Below are 24,453 nucleotides of genomic sequence, written 5' to 3' on the forward strand. Positions count from 1 at the left end.
GCGGTGACCTCACCCATTACAACCAGCATGTCCAGAGATACAACCTCTCTTATCATCACCCAGTGCCTGGGCTTACCTCCGCTGTACCCTCACCCCACCATACCCCTGTCTGCGCATTATGCCCTGAATATATTCTACCATGCCCAGAAATCTGCTCCTTTTATTCTTTGTCTCCAACGCTCTCGGCGACCAGTTTTGATAGCCTTTAGCCGCACCCTCATACTACTCCTCCTCTGTTCCGCAGGTGATGTGGAGGTAAACCCAGGCCCTGCATGTCCCCAGGCACCCTCATTTGTTGACTTCTGTGATCCAAAAAGCCTTGGTTTCATGCATGTCAACATCAGAAGCCTCCTCCCTAAGTTTGTTTTACTCACTGCTTTAGCACACTCTGCAAACCCTGATGTCCTTGCCGTGTCTGAATCCTGGCTCAGGAAGGCCACCAAAAATTCTGAGATTTCCAAACCCAACTATAACATTTTCCGTCAAGATAGAACTGCCAAAGGGGGAGGAGTTGCAGTCTACTGCAGAGATAGCCTGCAAAGTAATGTCATACTCAAACAGTTCGAACTACTAATTTAAAAAATGACTCTCTCCAGAAATAAGTCTCTCACTGTTGCCGCCTGCTACTACCGACCCCCCTCAGCTCCCAGCTGTGCCCTGGACACCATTTGTGAATTGATCGCTCCCCATCTAGCTTCAGAGTTTGTTCTGTTAGGTGACCTAAACTGGGATATGCTTAACACCCCGGCAGTCCTACAATCTAAGCTAGATGCCTTCAATCTCACACAAATCATCAAGGAACCCACCAGGTACAACCCTAAATCTGTAAACAAGGGCACCCTCATAGACGTAATCCTGACCAACTGGCCCTCCAAATACACCTCCGCTGTCTTCAACCAGGATCTCAGCGATCACTGCCTCATTGCCTGTATCCGCTACGGATCCGCAGTCAAACGACCACCCGTCATCACTGTCAAACGCTCCCTAAAACACTTCTGTGAGCAGGCCTTTCTAATCGACCTGGCCCGGGTATCCTGGAAGGATATTGACCTCATCCCGTCAGTTGAGGATGCCTGGTCATTCTTTAAAAGTAACTTCCTCACCATTTTAGATAAGCATGCTCCGTTCAAAAAATGCAGAACAAAGAACAGATATAGCCCTTGGTTCACTCCAGACCTGACTGCCCTCGACCAGCACAAAAACATCCTGTGGCGGACTGCAATAGCATCGAATAGTCCCCGCGATATGCAACTGTTCAGGGAAGTCAGGAACTAATACACGCAGTCAGTCAGGAAAGCAAAGGCCAGCTTCTTCAGGCAGAAATTTGCATCCTGTAGCTCTAACTCCAAAAAGTTCTGGGACACTGTGAAGTCCATGGAGAATAAGAGCACCCCCTCCCAGCTGCCCACTGCACTGAGGCTAGGTAACACCACCGATAAATCCATGATTATCGAAAACTTCAACAAGCATTTCTCAACGGCTGGCCATGCCTTCCTCCTGGCTACTCCCCCCCGCAGCTACTCGTCCAAGCCTGTCCAGGTTCTCCTTTACCCAAATCCAGATAGCAGATGTTCTGAAAGAGCTGCAAAACCTGGACCCGTACAAATCAGCTGGGCTTGACAATCTGGACCCTCTATTTCTGAAACTATCCGCCGCCATTGTCGCAACCCCTATTACCAGCCTGTTCAACCTCTCTTTCATATCATCTGAAATCCCCAAGGATTGGAAAGCTGCCGCAGTCATCCCCCTCTTCAAAGGGGGAGACACCCTGGACCCAAACTGTTACAGACCTATATCCATCCTGCCTTGCCTATCTAAGGTCTTCGAAAGCCAAGTCAACAAACAGGTCACTGACCATCACAAATCCCACCGTACCTTCTCCGCTGTGCAATCTGGTTTCTGAGCCGGTCACGGGTGCACCTCAGCCACGCTCAAGGTACTAAATGATATCATAACCGCCATCAATAAAAGACAGTACTGTGCAGCCGTCTTCATCGACCTTGCCAATGCTTTCGACTCTGTCAATCACCATATTCTTATCGGCAGACTCAGTAGCCTCGGTTTTTCTGATGACTGCCTTGCCTGGTTCACCAACTACTTTGCAGACAGGGTTCAGTGTGTCAAATCGGAGGGCATGCTGTCCGGTCCTCTGGCAGTCTCTATGGGGGTGCCACAGGGTTCAATTCTCGGGCCAACTCTTTTCTCTCTATGTAGCAATGATGTTGCTCTTGCTGCGGGCGATTCCCTGATCCACCTCTACGCAGACGACACCATCCTGTATACTTCCGGCCCGTCCTTGGACACTGTGCTATCTAACCTCCAAAAGAGCTTCAATGCCATACAACACTCCTTCCGTGGCCTCCAACTGCTCTTAAACGCTAGTAAAACCAAATGCATGCTTTTCAACCGTTCGCTGCCTGCACCCGCACGCCCGACTAGCATCACCACCCTGGATGGTTCCGACCTAGAATATGTGGACATCTATAAAGTACCTAGGTGTCTGGCTAGACTGTAAACTCTCCTTCCAGACTCATATCAAACATCTCCAATCTAAAATAAAATCTAGAGTCGGCTTTCTACTCCTTCACTCACGCAGCCAAACTTACCCTAGTAAAACTGACTATCCTACCGATCCTCGACTTCGGCGATGTCATCTACAAAATAGCTTCCAACACTCTACTCAGCAAACTGGATGCAGTTTATCACAGTGCCATCCATTTTGTTACTAAAGCACCTTATACCACCCACCACTGCGACCTGTATGCTCTAGTCGGCTGGCCCTCGCTACATATTCGTCGCCAGACCCACTGGCTCCAGGTCATCTACAAGTCCATGCTAGGTAAAGCTCCGCCTTATCTCAGTTCACTGGTCACGATGGCAACACCCACCCGTAGCACGCGCTCCAGCAGGTGTATCTCACTGATCATCCCTAAAGCCAACACCTCATTTGGCCGCCTTTCGTTCTAGTTCTCTGCTGCCTGTGACTGGAACGAATTGCAAAAATCGCTGAAGTTGGAGACTTTTATCTCCCTCACCAATTTCAAACATCTTCTATCTGAGCAGCTGTACATAGTCTATCGGTAAATAGCCCACCCAATTTTACCTACCTCATCCCCATACTGTTTTTATTTATTTACTTTTCTGCTCTTTTGCACACCAATATCTCTACCTGTACATGACCATCTGATCATTTATCACTCCAGTGTTAATCTGCAAAATTGTAATTATTCGCCTACCTCCTCATGCCTTTTGCACACAATGTATATACACTCTCTTTATTTCTACTGTGTTATTGACTTGTTAATTGTTTACTCCATGTGTAACTCTGTGTTGTCTGTTCACACTGCTATGCTTTATCTTGGCCAGGTCGCAGTTGCAAATGAGAACTTGTTCTCAACTTGCCTACCTGGTTAAATAAAGGTTAAATAAAAAATTAAAAATAAATAAAAACGTGGCTGCCATGAAAGTGAACTGTGTTTACGCATGATTATGGGTGTATTAATTTAGCAGATTCTGTTGAAAATGTTTCTTAATACGGAAGCAAACCCCTACATTTGTCCAATAGAAACTCTAATTTGCAACTGTTGGACTTATGATTACACCCTTATATCAGATAGATAATGGCAAAGAGTGTGCAAGGCGGTATTGAATGTCACTGTCTGTCACCTCAAATTTGTCGCTCGACCTGTGCGCACCTATGTTGTAAACTTTTATTCATAGGATAGATTTTAGCAACCTCATGATGAGTATAGGGAAAATTTGAGTATCATCTAATAGCCTAAACCTATTGCTGTTACATTGAACTGAGTGAATGGAGTATGAATGAGAGTCATCTGATATGCTGTAAAAGAAATAAGGCCATGCTCATGAAAAACAAAATTGTCCTCCCTCATCTTAAACTGCACTGACTGCCACTGGTACTTATATACTTCAGTACATTACCCATCCTTTAACCTGGTCCTTATGTTAAAGCTTCCCGAAAGCGGCATCCAAGTGTGAGGATTAACAAACTAGTACCCCACAGAGTACATGTAATATCTGTACAATGTAATTACTAGGTGTTGTTATAAAGGATTTCGCTAGTTAAAAGGAAATGTATCTTGAAATGATTGTGTACCTACAAAGTACGTTACCCATTCTGACAATCTAACGTCAGCTTCTGAAAGCGCCATCCAAGTGAGAAAGTGAACACACCATATAGGACATATCTGTAATATCTTAAGTACAAGGTTGCCGCTAGTTACACAGGATTTAGTCTTTACAGTGTTGTTTTATAGTTAACTATGAGCAATTTCTATATTATTACTTATTACTCATTATAAACTGGGTGGTTCGAGCCCTGTATGCTGACTGGCTGACAGCCGTGGTACGACAAAACATGTATTTTTACTGCACTAGTTACGTTGGTAACTAGTTTATAATAGCAATAAGGCACCGCAGGGGTTTGTGGTATTTTGGGCATATACCACACCTCCTCAGGCCTTATTGCTTAATAACCAAGTGAAAATACCTACAAACAAAAGATGAGCTTCTACCTTAGTCAACTTTATTGCAAAATGTACATTTCTTAGATTAAACAAAGATATAGGCCTACTAAATACCAAAAAAATAACTATTCTAGCGGTGACTCAAATATGTAGCCTAAACAGTATGGTGAATAGCCTAGAGCAGTGGTTCTCCATCCTGGTCCTGGGGAACCAAAGGGGTGTACATTTTTGTTTTTGCCTTAGTGCTACATACCTGATTCAAATCATCAACTCATCAGGCTTTGATTATTTGAATCTGGTGTGTAGTGCTAGGGCAAAAACTAAAATGTACACCCCTTTGGTTCCCTAGGACCAGGATTAAGAACCACTGGCATAGCTAGGTAATCTTGAAAGATTGGATTGTCTTTTTTCTCCCTTTTTAACATTACAAGTACCAATGGAAATCGAGAACTCTGTCTGACTGTCTTCATCTATTTCTTTCTGGAAAGCATTTTCCCATCCTGGAGTCTGAGACCTTGTGGGAAACTGTGGCAGAGAAGAAGAATTGATGACAATTTAGCATAGAAACTGCAGTACTCCTAGTTATCATCATCATGGTTTCTAAAGTTTAGGCATATACAATGCCTTCAGAAAGTATTCACACCCCTTGACTTTTTCCACATTTTGTTATTACAGACTGAATTTAAAATAAATTAAATTGAGATTTTGGGTCACTGGCCTACACACAATACCCCATAATGTCAAATTGGAATAATGTTTTTAGAAAAGTATTCAACCCCTATGTTATGGCAAGCCTAAATAAGTTCAGGTGTAAAAATATGCTTAACAAGTCACATAATAAGTTGCATGGACTCACTCTGTGTGCAATAATAGTGTTTAACATGATTTTTTATGACTACCTCATCTCTGTACCCCATACATACAATTATATATAAGGTCCCTCAGTCGAGCAGTGAATTTCAAACACATATTCAACCACAAAGACCAGGGAAGGTTTTCCACAATGCCTCTCAAAGAAGGGCACCGATTGGTAGATGAGGAGAAAAAAAACAGACATTGAATATCCCTTATTAATTACACTTTGGATGTTGGTATCAATACAGCCAGTCACTACAAAGATACTTCTTAACTCAGTTGCCGGAGAGGAAGAAAACCATCGTTTTGGGGGGGAATAAAAAGAAACAGAATAGAGAAGGAAAACCTGGTTCAGTCTGCTTTCCAACCAACAATGGGGGACAAATTCACTTTTCAGCAGGACAATAATCTAAAACACAAGGCTAAATATACACTGGAGTTGCTTACCAAGATGACAGTGAATATTCCTGAATGGCCTAGTTACAGTTTTGACTTAAATTGGCTTGAAAGTCTATGGCAAGACTTGAAAACAGCTGTCTAGCAATGATCAGCAACCAAATTGACAGAGCTTGAAGAATTTTTTAAAGAATAATGTGCAAATATTGTGCAATTCAGGTGTGCAAAGCTCTTAGAGACTTACCCAGAAAGGTCATTCTAACATGTATTGACTCAGGGGTAATGAATACTTGTGAAAATTAGATATTACTGTATTTCATTTAAATATATTTGCAACATTTTCTTAAAACACGTTTTATCCTGGGATACTTAAATAATTGCACCAATCCATCCCATCCGAAAGGGAGAATGTTCCTCAACAGTGAAACCCTTGCAAGGTTACATGATTGATTAAGAGTTTATCTTGTGACAATTTTAAGTGCATTTATAAACCATTATTCAACCAAGCTTAATAGGCTTACAATTTGGCAAGCACAAATGACTAGCTCACAATTTTAATCATAAGTGTTTATTAATGTGTCAAAAAAAATGTATGGTTAAAGTAATTGACCTATCAAATGCTCAAATAAATGATTTAACAATTTAAAGTATTTATTTATGTGAACCTGTTTTTGCCTTTGGGCCTAGACATCTGAGATCTGAGGTAGTCACCTGGAATTCATTTCAATTAACAGGTAGGCCTTAAAAGTTAATTTTTTGAATTTCTTTCCTTCTTAATGCGTTTGAGCCAATCAGTTGTGTTGTGACAAGGTAGAAGTTCAGTCAAAACTGAACATTTCAAGAACTTTGAAAGTGCAGTCGCAAAAACCATCCTGCGCTATAATGAAACTGGCTCTCATGAGGACCACCATAGAAATGGAAGACCCAGAGTTGCATCTGCTGCAGAGGATAAGTTCATTAGAGTTACCAGCCTCAGAAATTGCAGCCCATATAAAAGCAATCTCCTGCTCCTGAGACTGCATGAATCAGGCCTTCATGGTTGAATTTCTTCAAAGAAACCACAACTAAAGGACACCAATAATAAGATTAACAGGTAGGCCTTGTTAAAAGTTCATTTTTTGAATTTCTTTCCTTCTTAATGCGTTTGAGCCAATCAGTTGTGTTGTGACAAGGTAGGGGTGGTATACAGAAGATAGCCCTATTTGGTAAAAGACCAAGCAAGAACAGTCAGTCAATACGGAACATTTCAAGAACTTTTAAAGTTTTTTCAAGTGCAATCGCAAAAACCATCAAACACTATGATGAAACTGGCTCCCAAGAGGACCGCCACAGGAATGGAAGTTGCTGCAGAGGATAAATTCATTTAGTTACCAGCCTCAGAAATTGCAGCCCAAATAAATGCTTCACAGAGTTCAAGTAACAAACACATCATCTGTGTGAATTTTTTATTTTATCTTTATTTAACCGGGTAAGTCAGTTAAGAACAAATTCTTATTTTCAATGACGGCCTAGGAACAGTGGGTTAACTGCCTGTTCAGGGGCAGAACACCAGATTTGTACCTTGTCAGCTCGGTGGTTTGAACTTGCAACCTTCCAGTTACTAGTCCAACGCTCTAACCACTAGGCTACCCTGCCGCCCCTTGAATCAGGCCTTCATGGTCGAATTTCTGCCAAGAAACCATTACTAAAGGACACTAAAGGACATAAGAAGAGACTTGCTTGGGCTAAGAAACACAAGCAATTGATATTAGACAAGTGGAAATTTGTCCTTTGGTCTGGAGCCCAACAAGTGCTCAGCATATGTGGGAACTCCTTCAAGATGGTTGGAAAAGCATTCCAGGTGAAGCTGGTTGGGAGAATTCTAAGAGTGTGCAAAGCTGTCATCAAGGCAAAGGGTGGCTATTTGAAGAATCTCAAATATACAAAATGTGAATATTTTTGGGTTACCTCATGATTCCATAGTTTTGAAGTCTTCACTATTATTCTACAATGTAGAAAATAGTACAAATAAAGAAAACTCTTGAATGAGTAGGCGTTCTAAAATGTTTCACCGGTAGTGTATATACACTAAATGACTGATAGGGGGCGCTGTGTTGAAGCTGCTGTGCCTCCATCTTTGCACTCCCCCGCCATTGTAAAACACATTTTGGAAGCTATTAATGTTAATGTTTATATTCATTTTACACACGTTTTTCTATAACAGACACCTTAATGAATACTTAAAAATGAATGAATACAGTACCTTTAAATGTTATTATGTGAGCTAAAAATAAATAATATCTTAAAACATTGTCCATAAAGTCAAATCAAATGTAGATAATTAATGTTACTGTACCCACTACAAAAATAAATACACAATCCTGGGTTTATATACATCACTGGTAATTAGAATGTAAAAAGGACCCCTTAAAATGAAGTGTTACTCACAGTATTTCTACATTTGCTTATATATACATTTAAAAGCCAATTGAGGAGAAGATATGACAATATTTTTGGACAAACACGAAGGTAATACATCTATTTTTATGTTTTTGAATAGGCACTGGCTTGTGGTCTGAAGTGCATGCATGACTGTTAGTGTAGAATTTAAATTCTTACTGATGATCAGAAGGGGGCAACAAAAGCACAGACTTCGATTATCCATATTTCAATGTGTAAGAATTGAGGGTACATGGAGGTTGGTACAGACAATCAGTGAGGTCCAACAGAAGTTGCATTTCCTTTTAATGTGTGTGTAATTTATCCTCTTTAAAATAAAAAAATAGATTTTGACCCAATATGTTGGAACAAGATTTGATGTGAGAGTACAGAAGCTCTCAACCTGATAGCCTGAGGTTTAGACAGATTGTTTAGTGATTTAATCCCATTACAAGGACAGTGACTTTATTAGTAATGCTTGGTAATGCAGTAATTCTTACCAATGTAGTTTGTCGTATGCAGAAATGGCAGTGACGTTCGCAGTCAATGGATCATTCTCTCGTTTATTTGTTTGTCGTGGTGGGTTAATGACTTTAAATCCAACAAACCTATGTAACCTATGGAAGATCGGTTCACATCCATCTGAGTCTGTGTTTCATTGTATCCAAACCAGCACACATGCAAGACAGAAGACTTGAAATATAATGTCCTTTTTTTATTAAAACCATACAAACATTTGTGGTCAGTTAGAAAAGAGCAAAGTGGCTCTTCACCACTCAGAGCCAAATCTGCCTGGCCTGGGAATCCCTGCTTTTAAGAGTCATTTCTTTATTGACCCCTCTGCCTCATCCTCATATCTGAGCTAAACCTACAGAAAGAGTCATATATTTACAGGTATAAAAAAAAAGGCAATAGTAAAAAAAGAAAGAAAAAAGATTAACAAACATGAAAGTTAATGCATTTCACACATTTCAGTCTTTTCGATAATCCGTTTTTAAATATAAATGTTTATGTGAATTTTACAGGTCTCACAAGACACTTAACATGTGTTTCTTTTCAGAATTAACAATGGAAGATTGGCAGTGATCTTTTTATTTTCCGACAGGCAGGTTTTATTAAGGCACATACCTCATATGGCCATTCACTCTGGTCCTTTCACGAGGGAATGAGTTCTTACTTTTTCCAAAACAAAACACCGATGCACAGCTACAACTACAGCTACAAAGACAAAAAAGTACCAAAAAACACCAAAACAATTCTGTACCTCATTACTTTGCCACTGAAACTATTTCAAATACTGTACACTGTCATGTGGGATTGCAAGGTGATACTAACACGGTTGAAAGGGTCACTCCACTCCATAGTGGCAGGACATATATTGTACTCGTTTGGAGAATAGAATATGGATGATCCACTATAAATGTCTATCAGACAAAAAAAGGATCACATTTCTCTAAAATGGTCAAATACAATTGTGGATTAAAAAAAAACAGAAAACAATTGGTACCCCTTTTTAAAATCAGTGAATCATGTGCTACACTTAGAATTAATGGATGATCTGTTGTATAAAAAAAGTAAAAAGAATATGTCCCATACTGTCCATAAATACTTGTTTTCTACAGAAAGCACCTCAAAACAAAAATCTGATTTTCACAAAGAAAATATGGAGAAAAAACCCCACATTGGTATATATACACCTGTGAGTACCATTACAGACAGACATTGCAAATCAAGCCATTGGAGTATGAACTAAAGCGCTACGTTTTGGCGCTTGTAATTCAAAGACTTTGAATATTATCGTAATACTCTGTCAAACACACCCACTTGGTAAGACTTGGTAGAAGCACTGAAACACTAACATTTACATATTCTCAAAAGTAACATACTAACAAAATTAGAATCTTTCTATAACAAGTAAATACAGAAAGATAACAACCAGGGGACTTTTGACCCTCTTATGACCTGATAACATAAGGATTTATATGAGGTGATTGTTGGACCATAATGGTAAATGGCACATCCAATAGGATTAGATACTTAGCACGTAGGCTAGTCTATGTACTTATGAAGACAGTGTTTATGTTTGACCTTGAATACAACATGCATTTATACCAACAGTGTACAGCAAAAAAAACAGCAACGATACACAGATTAATGTTCCAAAGGGACAAGACCAGAAATGCAATCAGAGGCCTCAATCGCTCATCAGTAATACAAAGGGAAGGGCTTCCAAAAATAGCCTTCATTACAGAAATTGAATATACCTATATATAATTTTTGACACATCCCTTGCCTCAGAAGAGAGGGGATGACACTTTTACAAAATAAATCATTTTGGCAACAAATCTGTTTCGGGAAACACTTTAGGTAAGTATAATAAACTGTGATAATTTGTCGCTTTGTCATAAGTGTTGCCATCTTTTTTCCTCTTTCAGTTCTTTACATGCATCAGGTTTTTCCTCTATTTCCTTTTAGACAGGGGAGGGAGGGATAGAGCGAAGGAAAGACGGAGTTAGTTACTGCATGATGGCCAGGAACTTGCTCTCCTCGGCGAGGGTGGTGAGGAAGGAGCTCATGTCCCCGATGGCCATGTTGCTGAGGTTGGAAGGCACCATGCCCGCGGTGCTGTGGAAGGTGGCAGAGGCCCGGGGAGTGGTGAGGCGGGACGAGGTCCGGGACAGGCCTTGGAAGATGGAGGGGCTGATCACCCCCGATACCAGACTACTCTGGTCGTAGCCCAACCCCACATTATCCAGCATGGCGTCGAAGTCCAGTGCCACCACGTCGTCTAGCACGTTGGCTGAGCCGCCCACGACACTGTCCACCGTACTGGTCACCTGGTCGGCACCCGGAGATAGTAGGCAGGCCGGGACTGAGGAGTGCACGTCTAGACCCACCTGCTCGGTCATGGTTTCCAGCAGACACTGCTCCTCCAGGGGAGGGAAGGACGAGGCCTTGGTCTCCACCGGGTCAAAGCACACAGCCTGGTCGCTGAAGCCCTGGTCCAGATAGTCCTGGTCAGGAACCTCCAGCTTCAGCCCGGACACCTGACGGGCTAGGGAGCAGTGGCTGCCTTGGTTGCTCAGACTCTGCTGCTGCTGGGAAATGTTCTGATGGGTAAGGTTGACATGGCTACCGTTGGTGGTGCTCGGTTGGAGATTCAGGTATTGCTGTGGTCTGGCCGGGTGCCTGCTGTTGGCCTGCTGCAGGCGGGGGGAGGCGGCGGCGGCCAGGAGTTGGTGGTGGAGTGCCGGGGAGAGGCTGGATAGGCTGTCCATGGAGGCCCGGCTGAGGAGCAGGTTTTCTCCGATCTGCCTGGAGGTTCTGTGGTTCTGGGTCTGGTTGTGATACTTCTGCTGGCCGTAGCCCTGGGGCAGAGGCCCGAGGTTGATCTGGGAGAAGTCAGGGCGGCCAAAAGTGTGTGTGGGGTTGTGGTCATTCCCTTTCATCTCCATGCAGGAGTGGGTGGTCACCTCTGACTTTAGCCCGCATGGAGGCTGAGGTTGGGACTGGGCTGGCTGGGCACAGCGTTGGTTCTGGAACTCTCTGGCGAATGGTTGTTGCGGCTGCACCACCATGTTCCCAAACCTCCCTAATGGCGAACTGGCAGCCAGACCTTGGTGCTGCTCTGTGGAGGCCCATCGACTACACCTCTGCTGGGACTGGGCCTGGGGCTGTCTCTGTGGAGACCTCTCAGCGCTCCCTGAGCTCACCTCATTCCACTGGATGGGCATGCAGTCTTTACTAGGGCTCTTTCTCTCCAGTTCCTGCCGCTGTTGGTGCTGCTGGGGGCTGTGGAAGCACTGGTTCAGCCCTGGGCCCTGGTCCTGTAACTCCCCCCCAGGGAGATGTCCATTGTCCCCAGCCACCTGGTTCTCCATGTAGTTGTTGTAGGAGCCTGCCTTGTCCTGTGAGCGGAGGTACTGCACCATGTCGTCAGGCAGCATGTCCTCATCCCCCAGCATCCCCCCTTCCTCCATGGCCAGGGCCTCCAGGGCTGTGTTCTCCATGATGCTGGGGGGGCAGGGCGAGGAGAGCAGGCCCCCTCTCTGTAGGTTCACGTCGGAGCGCGTGTAGTTCTGCAGACTGAAGCTGCGGCCCTTTGCCGTGGGGTGCTGGAGGCCTGATAGCGGGGGCAGAGGGTGTATGTTGTTAAGGCTGCTGAAGCACTGGACCTGGGGCAGCCCAAAGAACTCCGGTGTTTGCTGAGGGTGGGTCCGCACGGGGTCGCTGGCCCTCCGGTCCGGACCGTTCCCTGGGCCCTCGCCGGGGTAGAAGCCCCTCCGCCAGTAGTCTCGGTAGCCACCGTGGCACCCGTACCTGTTGGTGGTGCTGCCATCGCTGCAGCGGCGCGACCTGACCAGCTGGGGCATCACATAGTTGCCTCCAGCTCCGTCCTGGACCTCGCCCATCATGGCCATGTGGGTCTTCAGACTCATGCACTCTATGTTGGGCAGCGGTGTTGGGGGTGGGCCGCCCGTGGCAGCAGCATACTTGGCCTTCAGGTAGTAGTGCTGCGCAGGCGTGAGGTTGAGCATCCCCTTGGTCCCTCCCCCGACACCCGCCCACCCTCCACCCACAAACACCCCTCCTCCTCCACCACCTCCCCCGCACTGGCTGGCCTCGCTGGAGCGGCGTGAGGCATCGGTAGAGATGGGGTCGTAGGAGTCGGCGGAGCTGAGGTTGTGGTGGCGGTAGTGGTGACTAGGGGTGTTGGCTGCCTCACTCTGGGATGCCTGGCTGGAGCGCCGCGACGAGAAGCACGGCGAGATACCCGAGGAGCGCCGGCTGCTGCTCAGGTATGCTGAGCTGGTGGCGCTACCACAGCTGTCCCGCCGGTCACCGCGCTCAATGCTGTAGAGCATGCTGAGCACCGTAAGTTCTGTGCTTCCCAGCTCGGGACGAGGGGGAGGCTTCGGCTGGGATAACCTGCCCAGGTATGGATCTGAGGAGGGCGAGAGAGAGGGAGGGAGAGAGGGGAGGAGAAAGATAGGGGAGGGAGAGAGAGAGGGGAGACAGAAAAAGAGAAGAAGAAGGAGGGGTAGTGGAGGTGTGTGAGGGGGAGAAAGAAAAAAAGAGGGCGAGAAAGAGAGAGAGCGGGGATGGAGAGAAAGATGAGCACAATATAAGTGAAGAGAGATCCCTCAGACAGATGCAACCTTCTCACAAATACAACTGGTACAGTTTGGCCATGAAATTCTATTACATGCTTTAATCACTGATATGATATATGGCATGATACGATATGGGTTTGAAAGTGATTTCCAGCGGAACAGAGAATTTTACGAATTTTTTACGCCTGTGTATTCAAGTCCGATCTGCCAGGGGGAAATTCCAAGTAATCAAAACAGATCTGCTGAGACATTTGGAGTTATTTTCACAACCCAATACTAGTGTCAATATTATTTGACATATCTATTCGCCTTTACAGCGTCCAGGGACGTTTAATAGTGATATTGAATGCCCATGGAGTACAGCATGTAAAACACACTTCACACCCTTACTAAGTCCCTGTAATGAAACACTATTTTTCTTTGTGTATAGCCTCAGAGGACCCAGATAGGGTGGTGGATATGACCATGGTGGGTCCTTACCCTTCCCCAGGATGGCGGGCAGCGTGGCAGGTCCCTTGGGTGGCGGTGTGGGTGACAGCCTGGGTATGGTGCCTCCTCCTCCGTTCACCTGCTTCAGCCTCTCCATCTTCATGTGCTCCATCCATCTCATGGGTCGGCCCACACTTCTCCTCGCCTGCAGCGCCAACGTAGCCGCTGTGGCTGTGGACACAGTGGAGTCCATGATGGGGGCCCCACAGCCCCTTTCTAACTCCTCCAACACCTTCTCCTCCTCATCCTCCAGCTCCTCATACTCTCCCAGTCCCTCGCCCAGTCCTAGTCCCACCCTTCCCCTCACAGCAAGCTGGACTCCACGGCTGGGATAGGCGCTGATGGAGGACTGGTCACTGCTGCATGTAGACTGACTGCCAGGGCTTGGCTGAGACGTCTGCCGGGGGGGAATAGGGGTGCGAGTATCAAGTAAGTGATGAAAATAAGTGGAAGAGGGAGGTGAAAAGAGAAGACGGGAGGGGAAGAATAGGAGGGCTCAATTATTATGGGCCCCTTCAATGGGATTTTTTTTATCCTTGTTTCCAGTATGAAGATGTTAGAGGTAGTTTCGTTAACGCTAGTTAGCAATTGCGCTAGAGCTGGTTTGCAACTTCTTGCACGCAGAGACATGTAAATGGTATCCACAAGTTCATCTGACTCTGTGAAAGAAGATAAAGGGCCTCTTGCCAAAATCCCAAAGTATCACTTTAAGGACCATTTTATTTTATTAAAGGTCTGAGCCATGTGATAAAGACGCACAATGACACCATGTGATGCAGCTGCCTGGGACATGTTTTCCACAGGAGTAAACAATAACACAATGCTTGATCATATTAACGCATTCCGTCTGATCATAACCAAATACCACCTTCAAATCTACAGGCCACAGAACCATCGGAGGTTTGCTTTCAACTGTCATTACAATATGTGTAAACACAGACAATCTTTCCCTCCTAGAGCTGTGGGTTTGTCCAATGTCTTTTCTTCTGTAAACCACGAGGACAAAGGATTATTTTCAGACTGACTAAGAAAGGGCTTACTCTGATATACCCAAATGGAGTGAAGAGAAAAATTCTCAATTTTTTGGCATCATACAAAATTGCAAAACAAGAATTTGTAGTTTGAATGGGCCTAGTCTCATCTCATCTTGGTTCCATCCAATGCATTTGGCTGCACAATAGAGCCCTAGGCATTGTTGGGCATTCTACACATAAACATTATTGGAAATGGTTGGAAATGCAGTTAGTTCTGCCCTAAGGCATTTAACTTGCTTTGAGCAAACGTTACTCTCCAAAATAAAGAAAATTATTATTATAATCAAGAGAATTTCTCAATCCCAAGTGGCGACGACCATGGACAGCTTTGTAAAGATGACTAATGAGACAAATGCTGATGCCACATGGAAAGAGGAGATAAGGAAAGCGGCCAACAGCCTACTGAATGGGTATTACAAGGTGAGTGAGAGACATACGTTTTTTTTTACAAACGCAACATGGCAACATGAAGAGACACCTAATCTCACCTGATTACCCACTGTCCATAGAGAGAGAGAGGGACGAGTAATGCATGGAAAATTGGACAGAAGAAAACATTAATTCGTTATAGGGTTATTCGTAAGTGGTTTGATTACACACAAAACACACATACGGTCCACGGGTTTAAGTGAACATCACGGTACATTACACAGTTAGAGTTAAAGTAAAAATAGATGGAGCGTTGTTAGAAGCTACTGTATTAGGGTGACATTTCAGATAGAGCTGGGCTGTTACCCCCATAGAAATATAATTACTAGAATGGGCATCCCCATTCAATTCAACGATTCGTGTTTGGTGGACCAGCGGCAGTAATTATATTTCTATGGTTATCCCATTATGCAGTGTTAGACCTCAGAGAGGGACTCACCATGGGTTTCTCTGTCTTGATGGACTTGACCTGCAGACATTCGTCCTGTTTCGAGGTAGAGTGGTTGTACTCCCTTTGGTCTGCGTACCCTCCCAGCTGCCCTGGTGACAGGCCCTGTCCATTCCCCCCCTCCTGGGGAGGGGGTCGTGGGTAGGTGTCGCCACGCTGCTTCTTGGTAATGTGCGCCTCGGGCCCATGCACGGTCTTGACGTGCTTGCGTAGGGAACTGGGGTCTGTGTAGCGCTTGGTGCAGCCCGGGATCTTACACACGTAGGGTTTCTGGAACATTGAAATACATTATATTGTATTATTTTGTTAGTATAGAAAATTATATTAGTACACTGTTCTATTTAATTCAATGTTCTGGAAGGAGAGTAGATGGGGATGCTTCTGTTTCTAAATGTGTATATTTTAGTCATTTAGCAGACACTTTAATCCAGAGCGATTTACAGCAATAATTAGGGTTAAGTGCCTTGCTCAAGGGCACATTAACAGATTTTTCACCTAGTCAGCTCAGGGATTCTAACGAGAGACCTTTCGGTTACTGTCCCAAAGTTCTTAACCGCTAGGCCACCTGCCGCTAAAGGCCTCCAGCAATGGACAGCATGTTCACATACAGTCAGTGGTGTAGGTAAATTACCTGTCGCTGAGCTGTGTGCGTATGTTTCCCTGCATTTGCTTGAGTGCATACATGTACTGTATGTGTGTGTGCGCGCGTGAGTGAGTGAACATGTATGTTTGTACCTCGTTGGAGTGTGTGCGGTTCTGGTGCTTGGCTCTGTCTGAGGCGTTGGAGAAGGCCTTGTTGCAGCCCTCGTGTTCACAGACGTACGGCTTTTCTCCAGTGTGGGAGCGCAGGTGGGTCTTCAGGTTCTCCAGGCGAGAGTAGGCCTTGGGACAGCCCTCAAACTACACAGAAGAAGAAGAAGAACACATCAAACACAGCCCTGCGTCATCCTGGCAGACAACAATTACCCCCAAAATATTACTGACCTATGCAGTAATGTGACAGACTGTTGATTAAATGTAATCATCACAACCATTTAACAACGACTATCTCTTTATGTATTCCTATATCTAAGGCCATGGATGTAAAGTCAACTTTGTGGGAGTGTAGAGCTCTACTACCCGACCCGAGCCCGACGGGCCCCAACATTACACATCGGGTTAGGGCCCGGGTAGGGCCTGTTTTTTCAAAAACTAGGGTATGGGCAGGGCTCGGGTATCACTAAATTGATCACCGTGCTTTGCTGTGCAGTACAGTCAAATCTGAGTAAGATCATAACATGGCTTCAACCTCATCACAATAAAACAGGAGAGATTATTTCACAGAAAATAATAATGTTCCTTGAGTTTTGTCGGAGTCTGGAGTGAAAAGTAACTGTCTCATCATTGAGCAGAGTAGCCCAAGTCGAGCCATTTCTATGGATACTCACAGAGCGCCATGAGCAGAGCGCATGCAGAGCAAGCTGTGAGCAGGGAGCGAGTGTACAGAGAGGAGCAGCTAATGTATTTACTAAAGGAGGAAGTTATTTCTGATTTCAGGGAGGGCCGGTCTTAAATTTGGCAGAAGCTATCAGGCCTGGGGAGGGTACGGCCTGAACGCCGCGGGCATGGGTAGGGCTTGGGCTTAAAAGTCAGGCCCATGCAGGACTCTAGTGTTGTGGGAGTGTGCTTACGGTGCATCGGTGTGGTTTCTCCCCGGTGTGCCTGCGCATGTGGACCACCAGCATGTACTGGGCCTTGAAGGGTTTCTTCTCCCGTGAACACTCGTCCCAGCGACACACGAACTCCTTCTTCTCCCCGTGGATGTGGTCATTGTTAATGTGCTGAGAGGGGAAACTAGCAGAGGTCAATCACAGGTCAATCTGGATTTTGATTCAATTGATTCATCCATCATTGTATTACCACTCACTTTCCCTCTCTCTCTCTCTAACCGTTTCATATTGTTTCATAGTCTCGCTCTCCATTTCTTCCATTGTATTTAGTACTCTGAGGAATAAATGGGAGACTTGTGAGTCTCAGTGTCCGATCTGAACTGGCTTTTCAAATAAAACCCTGTCACTTCAAATCACATGGGGCTCCTGCTGACAGATGTGCTGCCGTGGCAACTTCCAATCTGAGGCTTAGGGGTGTGGGAGGAGGGGAGGGAAAGGGGAGAGGGAGGTGATGGGGCGTTTCAAAGCGTCGCTTTACAACTCCAGCAAAGCCTTATACAGTATCTAGTGAGCATGCATTCTGCCCTGATTTCTCTCTGTCACTCTCACTCCCTCTCCCACTCGCTCTGTCTTTGCACACTGACCAGTAAAAGGGGTACAAGTGGTGGCAGTGGATGGTTGAAGGGGGATGAGAGAGGGCTAAAGAAAAAGAGAAGAAAAAAAGGTAGACATGGAATCCTCAGGGAAGAAGTCAACATCTGGCCCTCTATCAAAGACAACAGTGTTAGTGTGGTGGCCTCTGAAGGGCCTTTCCGAGAGCAATTTTAACCCAGGGAGACAGACACAATATCCTGAACAAAAGGAACCCGTCTTATTACATTCCTGAACAGAGATGGGGGAGAGAGACATTTGCCTTACGGGGAAAACAGAGAGAGAAAGAGAGGAACGGGAAAGAAAGACAGGGATAAATAGAGATTTTACTTTTGAGAGGTCTTAAATGTCTAGGAGAAACAAACGGTTGTTAGAGTATCTCTATATTTAAAAACCTCAAAAGTGGAGGGAAAGAGCAGAAAAGAAGAGGAATTGAGAGGGTAATAATAATAATAATATATATTATTTTGGGGGGGGGGATTATATTTGTCCTGTTACACACAAGTGTGTAGTGGAAATGTGTTTCTTGCATATCCCAACTCCCCTTGAGACACCCACAGGGAGTGGGGTCACAGCCAGGGTCACCATTGCACAGCACCCCTGGAGCAATTAGGGCATAGTGACAGATTTTTTACCCCAACTGTTCCGTAATTCAAACCAGCAACCTTTCTGTTACTGGCCCAACTCTCTAACCTCGAGGCTACCTGCTACCCTGAGAAAAGTGTGTGTGTGTGTGTGTATCTGTGTGTCTGTGTGCCTGCAACCCTGTTTGACCTGCTAGTGCGTCACTGGCCATGCACCTCCAGACAAGACGGTCCCCAGACAGTGGCAGAATTATCCCCAGCCAGGAGCCCCTCCCCCTGGCCAGCTAGTAACCCAACACATTAGTCCAGTGGAGCCCTGACCAGGCCACCGTCACAGCCCTTTCTTCCCATCAAAGGAGGGGATGTACCACCAAACAGACAGTATCCTATGAAGTCTAACCTTAATTCAAGAGAAAGACCCCCATGGGCCCTCAAGTCTCAGAACAATTGCACTTAACTAACCCCCTATGCAGTGAGAGCCAGGGGTGTCGTACACTGCCCCTATGACAAAAGTACACTAAAACCAGCATCTCTTCGCCAGCCATGTGCACTTTCCTGCCCTGCTCTGCTCTCACAACTACATCAATATGTTAGCCAATGCAATCGTTCATTTCTGTCTCCAATTGACTTTATGTATTAACAAAGGCCCTCCATTCAATTCAACTTGACACATTTTAATTTTGGTGCTAAAAAAAATTCAGAGAGGAAAGGAATGGGGAGATAAGATCGAGGGCATTGGATGTTCGTTTCCCTCAGATTGATCTTCCCTCCCCCATCACAACACGGAAAACCGATCCTAGCTCCTCTCCTCCTTTTTTCCCTTCCGCCTCTGTGAGGGAATTCCTGTGGCAAGCGATCAGTCTGCCGTTCGATATCCCCTGAGTGATAGGAGTGCCCCGGTGTTGCTGTGCTGTTGGCACACGCTCCCCTGTCCCCCCTCGTCCCTCCCACCAGCCCGTACAATGACCACGGGCCGCTGACGGTCGTGATGCATGGGCCCCGTGCTGACAGAGAGGGGCCCGAGCCAGAGACGACATTAATGGTCATGATCTAATGGCAATTTGTAATGAATCAATAATCTCCATGCTGAGTGTATGGGTAGGCAGTGTTGGCCCCGGCGTCATGGACAAACAGGTGGTGATAGCAGTGGTGGTGGCGCGTTAGCAGCTAATTCATTTTCACCCTGCCAGCTTATCGGCCAACATACTGTAAAAACGCCACTGAGATGGATTTAGGAGGGAAACGGGCGGAGGGAGACATGTGCTGGATGGGGACACAGAGGCTGGCTCGGATGAGCACAGAGTGCATACACGCACACACACACGCAGGCATGCAAACACACGCACACCCTAGAGTACATAGACTGACATACCAATAATACAGTGTATAACACACTGATATACAAACACACACAATTTTATGTGAACTATTTGTATAGGACATGTAGCTACTACATACTAAAGGAAATGTTTTTTAGATTACTCTAGACTTTTATGGATTTACACCCCCATATAATAGCTACACATGCACATAAACACACTGACACCAGATACACAGAATCACATCAATACTTTCCTCAATTTTGCCCGACTTCAAAATCCCTCTACAGTCTCCCCTTATCAAGCACTTTCTGGTATATACACCTCATACATTAGAATGCAGGCGTGCATGAAAAGAAGGCCTGTTTACAAGGCAATTTCACTAAGCTGTGGGACCCGCAACACCGTTTAGCTTTATCAAACAGAGCCTAATAAATATGCTCTTTTGTGATGTCAATTGCTGAAAAAAAAGAGGGAAAAAGAGGCAAGGGAGGGAGGGAGGTAGTGAAGGAGAGGAGAAGGGGGCTAGAATTTGTATGTGTAATTCAGCAGAGCCTTTTCATCTTGGAGTAAGATACTCCAGACAGATAAAGTGCCTAATCCTTTTCCTGATCAAAAAATAATCTGCATTTTTACCAATTAAAGGGTTGTGCCAGCAGGCAGGAGAGGGGACCGCATTCTGATTGAGCCCAACTTTATCTCCCCTCAACACCGAGGAGGCACCCAGGCCGCAAACATCGCCATACAGCATGCTTGAATACTGGGGGAGCTAACATCACGTAATCTTCATCCTTTTAGAACAAGGAAATTACAGCTCCACCCTAAGGAGATGACCCAGAACAGCACCATGTCAAGGTGGGATTGAGTGGATGTTGACTGTGTGGATTGTGTGCACGTACACACATATGTACACACATATGCACGAACACACACACACACCCTATCTCAGGGTCACCCCATTTGAGACCCTTTCTGTATTCCCCCATCTTAGTCTTTGTACCATCTCTCCAAAGCCACCCCAGTTCCAAACCCCCCAAAACATCTCAGACGGAGACATGAAATAATCCAGCACCAACGACCTTATCTTTAAAAGTGCTCCCTCGAAGAGGAGAGAGAATTAAAGAGATAGGGAGAGAGTGATGCCAAAAGAAGGTACCGGAGGTTGAGGGGGTTGAGAGAGGGAGGGTGATGTAGAGAGGCAGAGTTAAAATAAGTGATGGAGAGAGGGGGAAAAATTAATGAAATAAATACAGCAACCGAAAATTGACACCCGCCTCGCTTTTGCTGACTGGGAAGGCCAGATAAGTGAGCTAAATTGCGTAGATGCGATGTTTATCTTATCGGCGGCACCGAGAGCGCTTAAACGAGGATGATAAAGGAACAGCGCAGTGCGTCATGGTGCGAGCGCGTTTGTGGAGTGTAAAAATATGCATCAGGAGTGAGGCAGGAGACGCTTTTGAACAGGGTAGAAAGCAATGAGGGTGGTGCACAGCGGCATTTATTTCTAGAATTAGGCCATGCGAAAAACAAAAAAGGGATTTCTTTGTCTTCATCTACGTAACCATCACTTTTTTTTAACACTTCAAATAGTTAATAATTTACCTCACTTGTTTCAAACAGCAGTTTAATTTTTAAGTTTTCACCTCACTAATATCAAAGACTATCTAATGAACAATCGATAGAAGATCCATAAATGTATCAGAACTGAAAACGATGTTGCATGAACACTACCAATCAAAGCCAGACTGGAAGCATATTATAGTAATTATATTTTTTCTCCATTCAAGATGACAAGTTGAACACGGGGGGAGGGGCATTGGAGAACAGACAATGTGGTCCAAATACTGTACTTATCCTATTACTGAGGGGGGTGGGGGTTGAGGAAGGGGTGGGGAGATAAGAGGGTTTTCTCCCCGCTCACTGAATTAGAGGCGAACAGTTTTATTAGCATGTCTCTCCCCCTATCTGCATGGGCATATAAAATGAGTAATTCAAATACAACATAAAAAAATGTAAAGGGGAAAAGACAATGACAATGTGTTGATTTTTTTCTTCATGGAGAATACCTTGTGTGAACAAGCTCTTTCCCAGTATGATGCCCCTTCCCTTCTCCCAGCCAAACTCCCCCTGCCCCTGGAAACAGGGGCAAGAAGTTGTCAAGATCCTCAACCTTTGAGCAGAGCCCTTCAAACGCGGGAGGCAGCCCATTCCGCGCTGAGGATATCAATTATAGATAGGGGTTACTGCTGTGGCTGCGGATTGCAATGTCAGACGCCGGGATAGACAGCCGTGGAGAGCTGGGGATCTTTCTGATGTGTGCTGATCAGAATCAGAATCACGTTTATTGTCCTACAAGAGGAAAATCTTGGCACATCTCACATGAAATGGTCAGCTGTGTGAGCTCAGCTCCAGCTGTCATGTAATTAAACTTGAGTGTGAAGTAAAATCTCACCTCACAGAGGACCTAGTGGTAAGTAGCACACAGCAGGTCACAGGGGAGACCAGTCCAACGACAGCAGCAGAAGCCGTAGTAATAGTATCAGTGGAAGTGGCGTCCATAGTGCTTGTGATACGGTATTACTGTAATATCATTAATAGTTGGGTTAAGAATAGGCCCTCAGGCTTTACCAGATGAGAGTCATCCATCTCCTGGGTAGTGTGAGGAGCTGTATGACAGAAGGGGGGAGTATATTACAGCCAGTATGGTACAGACTTGTATACAGTACAGAAGAATGTAAGGCTTAAGGCCTGATTGTGCAGGGCTCGTAGGTCGAGTCGGTGCCGGCCAAATCAGTTAGCGCCATAGCCCAACAGCGACGTGCTCGGCAGCCTTTGAGCCCATTAACCATCGTCCCCGAAACCAATCTGGAATCCGGCAGGGGCATTACTCAACGCCTGTAGGCTGCAGCACACTCTGTACTGAACGCTGAACATGGTGACATACAGAAGAGACTGCTGGACCAGAGAAGGCTGGAGCCAGGCGTCCAGGAGACTTGTTGGGGGCTCCTAAAATAGACTCCTAAAACTTGTTTCCTATTTATTGTGCTGTTATCTGCACAGTATCTGCATTCTAAATGGACCATAAAGCTTTTGAACTTGAACTTGATAGAGGTAGAGGGAGTTTAGCGAAGCCAGACACCATAGTCATATGGTTTCTGCCTCCTGCAAATCGAGGCTACTTCCCTATAGTGTCCTGGTAGGTACTCACATGCACTAGCTGTTCCTGCGTGTCAAACTCCCGGTGGCAGCTCTCCCAGTGGCAGTTGGTCTCGTACACCATCTCTGGCTCCTGCTTGCTCTCGTCCTTGTCACCTTCCTCCTTCACCAGTGTCATCCCATCCGGATGGTCCTACAGTACAGAAACCACAACGCAATTACAGCAAGGACACAACACTCATAGTGTTACAGCAATGACCCAGCAGAGATCTGCAGAATATTAAATATTGTACAGTATATGCATTAAGTAAGCCCATATCAATTCAGAACGTATGGGTCAGATTAAAAAAATCTAAAATACTATGGTTAGGTAAACGACTTAATATATTATGTTCACAACACACTTGACCGGTAACAAAGTCATATCCCAACCAAAACGTTCCCTCCCCCTACTCTAACCTTCCCTAACCCAACAGACCGATTTAGTTTCACTTTTCCACTTGTGTAATCGAGTGAATCGGGCCAATGTGGCCCTGTTCGGCACACAGGGAGTAGAATGTCTGGGAGTGGAAATGTAGCGCTGCAAGCTCTGCTCTGGGTTGGCAGTTGATCTACGACAGGTCTGGGGCAGAGTATTTCAGGAATCTAACCCCCTCTTCCTGCTCTAGCTTGCTCCATTAGTCTAGACATTTTTTACTGTCACTGTTAGCATTACATGGCTGGGTAGCCTGGAGAGTACTGGAGACTTGTAACAGGGGAGACCAGGGGTGTACAGGGGTTTCTCTCTGGGCAAAGTTGTGGTTTGTAAAAACCACCTCGGTCTACTGTTAGTACCTGCCTGCCATGGTGTTAGGAGAGTGTGTAAAGGTGGGGAACAGAGAGAAGAGGAGTTTCATTCACATAATGTGAATCTCTCTACAGGCTTGCCTCCATTGTATGAGCTCAGAGACACTTTTAGAAGCATCATTCCAGACACAAGCACACAGAGAGCCCTTTATAAAACCTGCAATCTAATTTCAAAAAATGTTTCCATTCACTTAAGCATCTGATTAAAACGAAAACAATTTCCTTCTGGTACCTCCAAGATCAATGGGGCTTATCGTTTCAGAGGCAGCAGCCTGAACAAGCAACCGAATGAAACAGGCAAATAAATAAATAGTTTTACAATAGATCACATAATTGGCCCCAAAGCTCTTCGTCTGAGAGAGTGACTGAGTGCGTGTATGGTTGTGTGTATGGTTATGTGTGTGCGTGCGTGTGTATGCACATGTGTGTATGTGTTTTCTGTGTGAACAGAATTTAACAGTACAAGCACCACATCCTATTCTGTTGCTGCTGACACAGTAAACCATCCCGTCTTCTGATCTCATCTTTGAATACCATAAACATACCCCTTTTCTAACACTAGATAAGAATGTCTGTTC

General features: G+C 45.2%; 1 protein-coding gene across 1 annotated transcript in view; it reads right to left on the bottom strand.

The window, feature by feature from the left end:
* Positions 1-8,850: 8,850 nt before the first annotated feature.
* Positions 8,851-24,453, bottom strand: part of LOC118361463 (transcriptional activator GLI3-like) — a 161,483-nt gene continuing 145,880 nt past the window's right edge. The window contains exons 10-15 of the mRNA XM_035741417.2: positions 23,082-23,222; positions 17,341-17,490; positions 16,406-16,570; positions 15,662-15,940; positions 13,751-14,156; positions 8,851-13,101 (exon numbers count right to left, since the gene is read on the bottom strand). Of these exons, the coding sequence (XP_035597310.2) occupies positions 10,673-13,101; positions 13,751-14,156; positions 15,662-15,940; positions 16,406-16,570; positions 17,341-17,490; positions 23,082-23,222 (3,570 nt within the window). The 3' untranslated portion in view covers positions 8,851-10,672. The remainder of the gene's footprint in view (positions 13,102-13,750; positions 14,157-15,661; positions 15,941-16,405; positions 16,571-17,340; positions 17,491-23,081; positions 23,223-24,453) is intronic.

This window comes from Oncorhynchus keta, chromosome 28, assembly GCF_023373465.1.
Source record: "Oncorhynchus keta strain PuntledgeMale-10-30-2019 chromosome 28, Oket_V2, whole genome shotgun sequence".
Taxonomy (NCBI): Eukaryota; Metazoa; Chordata; class Actinopteri; order Salmoniformes; family Salmonidae; genus Oncorhynchus; species Oncorhynchus keta.